The following is an 8,288-nucleotide window of genomic DNA, read 5'->3' on the forward strand; positions in this document are numbered from 1 at the left end:
CTCCCGCGTACGCTATGAGTCTCTTCTGTAGACACACATATACTGACAGGCCGTACTCAGGATCTATTTATATTAATTTCCTTGTAAAAATAATAACATAGTCTAAGCGTACCTACGTCTGAAATAAAAGGCCATCTAAAATGTCATTAATAAAAATACTTGAAGAGATACTCAGGGTAGAGCTTGCCTTATCAAGTTCATTGGCCCTTTTTTTGACCTCCTATATATAAACTTAGTGCAACCTTATCGCGCTCCTTACCAACCTCTTTGTTTCTGTAAGGCAATGCTCAGGGTAGCTATTGGGCTTGCTTTTCGTTCTTTTTCAACCTGTTCCCGTCACTCTACCAAGGTCTGTTCTTATACTCCCCTCCTCAAGTTATTTAAATCTTTTTTCAAACAAGAATTTAATTTAACTTACATTTTTTTTAAATAAAAGGTTTCTGTACTAGGTGCAGGAGGAGGAATAGGGCAGCCTTTATCGCTCTTAATATGTTCCAATCCACTTTTGTCTAATCTAGCACTCTACGATGTCAAGGATACGAGGGGGATTGCTTGTGATCTTTCTCACATCAATACTAACTCCAGAGTATCTCTTTGTAATTAAAACGACTTAGTTAGTATAATGTATTCTTCTTTGTTTTACAAAAGCATAGAATTGCTACTGAATAAAGATAAAGCTTGTTCTCTGCATATAAGATTGTAGGTTATAGTGGGAGCGAAGAGTTGGAAGAATGCCTAAAGGATTCTGAAATTGTTGTTATTCCTGCTGGTCTACCACGAAAACCTGGTTTCAAAATTAAACCTTTTGTTTACAGAGATTTAAATTTCTTTCCTTATTTTGTATAAGGCATGACCAGAGATGACTTATTCAATACTAACGCGGAAATCGTTCAATCTTTAGCTAAAGCATGTGCTAAGTACTTTTTAACCATTTTTATATGGCCCTTGGGTGACTCAACGAATATAATAAAAAAGATACTGTCCTACTGCAAAAGTTGCGGTCATAACAAACCCTGTTAATTCTACTGTTCCTATTGTTGCGGAAGTTTTTGAGTCCGCCGGCGTATATGATCCTCGAAAGTAACAAGTTCATAAAGTTTTTCTTCTAGGGTGTATCTTTTTAATTACTCCAAACTCTTAGAATCTTTGGGGTGTGCACGCTGGACACTGTGCGAGCTAAAAAATTTGTTGCGGATCTGAAAGGTAGTAGCGGGTGGAGTGTCTACGGGCATGCTCGTGTCCACAGTTAAACAATAGGGGTTAACGCCACGACACTCCATGTTCCCGTAATCGGGGGACACTCAGGGATCACGATTTTACCTCTCCTCTCTCAGGCCCATTTCCTTCTCCTCTTGGTCATCATAAAAATTTACGAGCATTACAGATTACACCAAAACTCTCACTGAGCTCAGAAGAGATCTGCAGCCTAACGGAACGGATCCAAAACGCCGGAACAGAGGTCGTGAATGCCAAGGCAGGCGGCGGGTTCGCTTCCTCTTCTTAACAAACAACCTAAAATGTTAATCAATGCCCGTTTGTGCAGATCAGCTACGCTAAGTATGGCTTACGCAGGCGCTCTTTTCACCGATGCTCTTTTGAGAGCCGGAAAAGGTCTACGTGTTTTATCATCCGCCGAGAAGTAGCTGACCTTAAAACCCAGGCGACCCCGTTGTGGAGTGTGCTTACGTGGAATCAAATATAACGGAAGTTAAGTTTTTCTCCTCGTCCCTATTGCTTGGACCAGAAGGCAGCTCGCAATTTTACGTAGCAGAATACATACTGCTACTTACCTTCTTACAGGCGTCACTGAACATTTGGGATTCGGCACACTTTCTGCCTATGAAGAAGATAAGCTAAGGGCGCTTCTTCCAGAATTGGACCGCAACATAACAAAAGGGCTCCAGTTTGGAAAACAATGATTTTCATGAAATATAAGAGGACCAATAAAAATAGTTGATAATAATAAAACTCGGTGTTCCTTGTTTATATAACTAAACTATAAAAAAAGGGAAAAGGCCCTCTTGGTTTTGCATTATTATCTCTCTCGCTTAAGTTAAAGTTCGTTCCCATAGCAACTTTTCAAAGAAGTTTGGCGACCCGGTAGCTAGGCTACTACGACTTTTACTATTTCTTAGCTCTTATATAAATAACTGCCAAAGAGCTCTATATAGAGTTAATAACTAACATTTTAAGGGCACAAAGTGTGTGCATCATGATATAACATGCTGTAATATATTATAATTGCGTCCGAAAGTGTACTATAACAAGAATGTAATACTAAATATCACAGTATACAAAAATATCTAAAACTGATCAAAACAAACGGAAAACAAAACACGAAACCCCTAATTTTCACAGGAAAAATGATACATGGATTAACCCATTTAACTTCCTGAGAGATAGCCAACAAAAATACAAGGAAGGGAATTAATTTTTTCTAGAACGTACAAAATAATTTGGCCTACTTTATTAATTAGATAAACTAAAAGTAAAATTTTATAAAAGCTAATCTAAGTTAATTAAACATTATACACATATGGAAGCATTTTTGACCTTTCGTAAAGGTATAAATACAGACAAAAACTGGTCAGTTAAGTATTCCTGCCTTGCTCTCATTTTACTTCTTTAATTTATACTTATGTTTATTTTAATATTTTACTTAATTGTACACATTATAATACATATATTTAATGAATTGCATTCGATATATTTTTAATATACATTTTTTACAAAATTTTGATATACTGCTTGATCTTCAAAGTAGTATTCAGTATTCCTGAGAGTAAACTGTTGATTATATGATCCAATTACAGTGCGCAGCTAATAAAAAAGAGTAGATTCAACACAACTGAGGGTATGCTTTTTGCATTTATATTAATTTTAACTGGTAGATTTAATCTATTAAGGTTATTTTTTTAAAATGGTGTATATATATTCGTTTTAATACAATAAAATCAAAATTCGATCTTTCGTTTGTGGTGCCTTTTCAATCTATGGGGTTGCAAAGGAGTTTTAGCTTTATTATCTAAGGAGTAAGTTTAATGTACTTTTACAGTGTTGTTAGTAACTGTCTAAAGGGTAGTTTATTGGGAGCTTAACGTCCAGAGGGCGTGTGTGATTATTAAAGGAGCCTAAAAGCTTAAAATGGGATTTTAACACAGACTGGCACAAGTGGCAAATAAATTGAATTTTGTATAAGGTAGGTGTAGGAACTTTACCGTTTTAAACAGCAGTACCTACAGATAACCAATAAATTACAAAGCTTATTTTGCTTCAAAAACAAAAACAGATAACTTCATCAAGCGACTACTGCATTTTGGTTACCGACTCTAGGCATAATAAACAATAGCAAATAAAATATAAAAATTAATAGTGCTTTGGCTTTATGACACCTGGACAAACCAGGAAAAGGCAGTGTGATATAAACTATATGAAAGACCTACTCTGCAATTTAGCAGTAAGTTCCACGTTATGGCGGTTGTTAACTTATATTTTAAATAGTTCCACGAAATTAAGGCTTACTAAAAGTTACATGTGGATAGCAATTAGTTATTTCACAAAAAGTAAGAAAGCAAGGTTTCCGATAAATGAGGTGGCGCAAAGCAAACTGGAAGAGCATTACACACCGGGTGTCTTAAACTATAGAGCTGGTGCACCCCTCCCTAAACGCCTGAGAGATTGAGAATGGTGACTTGAAAGGTTGCAGCTTTTTAGCATATATCCTTCGTGTTCCTCTCGAGGCAAGGCAGCGTTTTTGGTATATACTGGATAATTATAATATATTTAAAGACCCCTGTGATTATCAAACAACTTATTAACTCTTTATCGGGAAAAAAAACTCTGGGGCTTGAAATAGATGTTTTTTCCTGAGAAATCACTAAAATGAACCTAGGTGACAAGTGTTAAACATAGTAACTGGTAACCTATAAGGGGTTAAGTAACTACTTAGGATTACGTGTCAATGGTTAACGAGTCAAAACAACGAAAGCAATCTAAGTAATTCATGCGGTTAGCAAGTGAAGTACTGCCAGAGGAGTGCTGATTGGGATCCTAAGTGCGCAGGGGAAACCAAATATTTGTCCTCTTGAACGTTTATAAATTATCACAACAGAAAAAAAAAATTTTTTATGCATTATAAAATCAAGAGAGGTTTTTTTTTAAAAAAGACCATGTTAGATACTCCCTTAGTGATAGTAGTGTATCACTAAATAATAATTACTAAATTTTTGCTCTTTTTTTGAAGATACAATAATCTACTTAAATAATAAAGGTGTTATTGTGAATATCGATAAAAAAGTATTTTGAAAATTCGTTATCCAATTTATAGTAAATAAGCTGCATGATAAAGTTTAAGAAATTAGATTTTTTATTGATTTTGGTGATCCTTAATTAGTGTAATGCAATTTAATATCACCAGACCGTTTGAGGGTTAGAAACTCTTACGGCAATCGCCCACGCACCTCGCCTTACGACTTCACGGTTTAAGTTACCTAAGGCATGCTGTCAAGGATTCTCATATAAAGCCCAGTATTTAAATAATAACATATTTATGGTACGCGTAAACTCTTTAAAAATTACCAAAAAACTTAGAAATATACTGTTGTTTAAAGCAAATAACTTTTTAGAAGGCAACCTACTTTTATTATAAATTATATGTTTCTATTTTGTATGATTCTAATATAATTTAAGAAACCCACAAGCTAAAGAGAAGATATTTACGTAAAAAGTATCCTCAGGAATCTTTAAGAGAAAAGGATACTTTGGACTATACGCCACGCGACTTATACTTCTTTGAAACAGGATCTGCTTTACCTAATAGTTGTGTTTTTAATGGTAAGTTGTGAACTTTAAAAGCTTCATTTGTTTAGTTATATACTTTTAAGCTTGTTAGAGGTTTTTTGGTTCGTTTTTAAATCTTACTGATATAATTATATATAAATCTACAGAAAGTTCCCACGGTGAATTACATTCGCTTGCTCTAGGTAGAGCTACTATGAATATTATTTTACTAGTCTTTTTTATATATTTCTAAAACTATTAAATTCATTTGTTTTATTTAAGTTGAAAAATGTTCATAGTAAACTATATAGCACAATTAACATATATAATTTTTCACATTAAGTATTTTAGTTCTTAAAGGTAAATATCTTGCCTTATTTATTTCTTTTGCATCAAGTGGAAAATTGTTTTTTTAAAGACAACAAAACTGTATTATTCAACGAGTTGGGAAGACTTTGCTGCCCTGCTCCCTTTTATGATACTATTCGCATTAAAGAAACCATAAATAAACTTATCCTTACTAAAAATAATACCAACGTGAGTTTTCTTAAGTTTCGAGAGGGCTATTACGAAACTAAGAGACTTGAAAAAAGTTACGCCTCCGGTTCTTCTGAGTTCCGGGTATTTTTTTATTTTTAATTTTTTTTAGATTTATTATTATTTACAACCCGTTAGTTCTTGTTGGGAGCTGCCAGGTTAATAAAGGATGCAGAGTTAGCAAAGTGCATAATGAGCTCTTATTTGACCAACGCAAATGGAAAGTGGGAGGACGACGTTCTTGTTTGGTAGCTTGAACCTGATAAGGGATGCCATTACTTCCCTTGACCTTATTTTCAGCTTTACTAACGGACTTGTCAAGTGTGGTTCACACAACACTGTCATTGAGTTTTACAAGTTCCTTAAAAATGCGAAGTTCCCTATTCCACCAGTTTTACTCCACGACGTCATCGTCAGTTTTGGCCATTTAGGTGGGTTACGAACTTGTGCTTACGTATTTTTTATTCCCTGTTTCTGCTCATCCTGCTTGCAGGCGCTGTTGGCGAAGCTGAGCAACTTTTCAGGACACTTCCCACCAAGTCCAAACCTGCAATTGTTGCTCTGCTGCGGGCTTATTATAGTGGCAACCGTTACAAGAAAGCAGTAAGCTTTTATTCTTCCTGGCGTCATCTTCTGCAGCTTGAAGGGGGCGCCGTTCCAGCTTCGGAGAGAGTAGAAAGCGCCGTGTTGTGTCTTCGGAGCATTGAGAATTTGGGTATTGTACTCGTTTATAAAAGAAATAGGTCCACTATAGAAATTGTTTAGAGGACCACACTTTTGTGATACACTTGTTCTACGAGTTCGTCAGTCGTCAAATACTAGCACCGCCACTTTTTGCCTGTGTCCTTCGCTCTTTACATATTCTTCAACATAGGTTTTCTAGGAGTTTATAAAGTGGACACTGCTTTGCTTTATCTTTATAGTACATTAACAGCCGAGAGTCTGTCCTAGGAGTGTTGAGGCTTTTTCCTTTACTCAACGTGGGCCTTACACGTGAAGTTTACGAAGCCCTTCTACTTAATCTGGTGTCTGTCTTTGCTGTATGTACTTGGGATGTGTGTGCTTGAACTCTTACTCATGTTATAGAAACGCTGTAGGATGCACAATCTTATAATGAACCTGAAAACAGTGCTGGAATGGAAGTTAAAGGATGCGACGGAACGCGTTAGGACGTTGGTGTCACATGATCTTGCTTTCTGTTGAACACGTGAATATATCGTTTGTCTGTTAGTCTCTTGACGAATGTTCGACGTCCGGACTTGGCACTTCAGATGTTTGAGTATGCACTCAATTCACCCTTTCACCGCTCGCGGGCGCTCTATGAACTTGGTTTCACACTAGTCCCGCCTCGTCTTAGACGCTCGTAGTCACTTTTGCCTTCTAGGCCTCCTTGCGTGCTTTAGATTGCGCCAGTATAAGAAAGTAACTACAGTCACTGTCTTATTACAGCTCTTCCTGCGTTGAACCCATTCGAATAAAAGGTGTTTACTTACTACAACCAAATGGTTTTTACGGACGGCCTTCCCCCTTCGTCGAGGGCTAATATTTGTCTCTTGAACACACTATTACAACTTAAACAAATGGACAAGGTCTGCTTGCGTGGGCCTTTGCGTTTTTTAATTAACCCCATTCAAGGTTAAAGACTTTTTTAGCGAGTGGGCAAAGGTTTCCACTGCAGATGTAATTAGCCACACCATCATCAACTCCTGTAATTTTGCCGAAGATGCTGGTTATTTATTCTCATTGACTCATAGTTTATTGATGCCCGTGAGTGCTTGAATGTTCGTTTACTAGAGATGGCGTATATCACTTTAAAGTTTCGGCTTCTGCATTCGCTTGGCACTCGTACAATACACTTTTATAAAGTTGTGCATTGCCTCTCTCTTCGGTGCCTTGACTTGATAACGGAGAGCTACTCCCCCCATGAGGGTGGTGGGCTGGAGTCTTCTACGCCAGTAATTATCCAAATCTACGAAATTTGTGACTTGTTTGAAAATCTTTACGGCGCCCTTCATCCGCTCCTCTATGATGGCTTATTTTTGGGTAATACTACTTTTTAGCGTAATTTTTATATATTAATATTAACTTTCATTGCTTTTTATTTTTTAAAAGCTTGCGAGGCCACCAATAATGTTAAACGAGCGAGGCGCTACAAACACCAAGCTAAACGCTTGAAGCTTCTTTGGGGAGACGCATCATTAAATACTGTGGCGTACTCGTCTTACATTCGTCTTTTGGAGAAAAATGGGCTTTGGAAGGTGCCTGCTATTATTATGTATAAGTGATTTTGCTTATTTTTGTTCTCTCCAGAAAGCAAGCGAGGTACAAGCGGAATTAAGAGCTTTGGGTAAGAAGCTTACTACTTCGTTAGCAAATAGTTAAATGTTTTTTGCTTTTTAGAGAAGTATAATAGCTTTCAAGAGTTGGAAAATTACGACAAAAAACTTTTTAATCCACTTGAATTCTTTCCGGAGAGGGGTAGTTACTACATGCATCATAAAGCCATCAACCCATTCATGCCCACTTAGTTGCTGTATTTCTGTAAATAAAATTTATCAGAATAAAAGTGAAATCCGATTAGTAACTTTTTATTTGAATTCCTTTCATGGGAGTAGGCTAAAGGTACAAAGCTTATAGTTTTTTGCCACTACCTAATCTGACGAAATCTTTTTGGGTCTTATAATTGACGAGATTTGGGCTACTGAAAAGGGGCAACCCAGTAATAGTAGTTAAATAACTTGACTAACTGAGACGGAAAAACTAGAGAACTAAAAAAAAAAGTATAACTAAATCAAAAGTAAGTGCGTTTTTTCTAAATGACGCAATATTAAGAAACAAATATGCAATAAATTCACGACTGATGAAAGCAAAAGCACTTTAAAAGTTTAAAATAATAATATGTACTGGTACACACCCCAAATAATATTATAAAATAAATACAAGTAGATTAGACAGTTAATAGTTACTAAACT

At 36.2% G+C, this 8,288-nt stretch overlaps 2 protein-coding genes across 3 annotated transcripts; both read left to right on the forward strand.

Moving 5' to 3' along the window:
* The first annotated feature begins 278 nt into the window (after window positions 1-278).
* On the forward strand, window positions 279-1,953 carry LOC135120407 (malate dehydrogenase-like). 2 transcript variants are annotated; one of them, XM_064044713.1, is made up of 11 exons: window positions 279-349; window positions 437-586; window positions 697-787; window positions 848-917; window positions 976-1,080; window positions 1,142-1,203; window positions 1,258-1,334; window positions 1,385-1,485; window positions 1,544-1,611; window positions 1,661-1,747; window positions 1,801-1,953. In XM_064044713.1, exons 1-11 carry the CDS (start codon window positions 284-286, stop codon window positions 1,917-1,919), a joined length of 996 nt encoding a protein of 331 aa, XP_063900783.1. In that variant the 5' UTR covers window positions 279-283; the 3' UTR covers window positions 1,920-1,953. The 2 variants fall into 2 exon arrangements, with proteins under 2 accessions (XP_063900783.1, XP_063900784.1); XM_064044714.1 differs by lacking the exon at window positions 279-349 and having other exon boundaries at window positions 445-586; window positions 678-787.
* Window positions 1,954-4,706: 2,753 nt separating this feature from the next.
* LOC135120417 (uncharacterized) lies at window positions 4,707-7,887 on the forward strand. The gene is made up of 17 exons (XM_064044725.1): window positions 4,707-4,833; window positions 4,947-4,982; window positions 5,177-5,400; window positions 5,455-5,564; window positions 5,617-5,747; window positions 5,810-6,031; window positions 6,082-6,190; window positions 6,251-6,341; window positions 6,403-6,488; window positions 6,548-6,645; window positions 6,701-6,738; window positions 6,798-6,905; window positions 6,952-7,045; window positions 7,111-7,359; window positions 7,429-7,574; window positions 7,627-7,663; window positions 7,717-7,887. The coding sequence occupies exons 4-17, from the start codon at window positions 5,509-5,511 to the stop codon at window positions 7,842-7,844; spliced, it is 1,593 nt and encodes a 530-aa protein (XP_063900795.1). The 5' UTR covers window positions 4,707-4,833; window positions 4,947-4,982; window positions 5,177-5,400; window positions 5,455-5,508; the 3' UTR covers window positions 7,845-7,887.
* The last annotated feature ends 401 nt before the right edge of the window (window positions 7,888-8,288 follow it).

Source organism: Zophobas morio, unplaced genomic scaffold (assembly GCF_036711695.1).
Source record: "Zophobas morio isolate AGI-343-1 ecotype UQ-CSIRO unplaced genomic scaffold, CSIRO_AGI_Zmor_V1 ptg000379l, whole genome shotgun sequence".
Lineage (NCBI taxonomy): Eukaryota > Metazoa > Arthropoda > Insecta > Coleoptera > Tenebrionidae > Zophobas > Zophobas morio.

What these genes read in the sequence shown, in the direction of transcription:
- LOC135120407 (XM_064044713.1), top strand. Translation starts at nt 284, where the DNA reads ATGCTCAGGGTAGCTATTGGGCTTGCTTTTCGTTCTTTTTCAACCTGT. An exon ending in GGCGTATATGATCCTCGAAA is followed by an intron (nt 1,081 to 1,141) that starts GTAACAAGTTCA and finishes CCAAACTCTTAG; the next exon opens with AATCTTTGGGGTGTGCACGC. An exon ending in CCTATTGCTTGGACCAGAAG is followed by an intron (nt 1,748 to 1,800) that starts GCAGCTCGCAAT and finishes ACCTTCTTACAG; the next exon opens with GCGTCACTGAACATTTGGGA.
- LOC135120417 (XM_064044725.1), top strand. Translation starts at nt 5,509, where the DNA reads ATGAGCTCTTATTTGACCAACGCAAATGGAAAGTGGGAGGACGACGTT. An exon ending in TCGGAGCATTGAGAATTTGG is followed by an intron (nt 6,032 to 6,081) that starts GTATTGTACTCG and finishes GAAATTGTTTAG; the next exon opens with AGGACCACACTTTTGTGATA. An exon ending in TAATTTTGCCGAAGATGCTG is followed by an intron (nt 7,046 to 7,110) that starts GTTATTTATTCT and finishes TTCGTTTACTAG; the next exon opens with AGATGGCGTATATCACTTTA.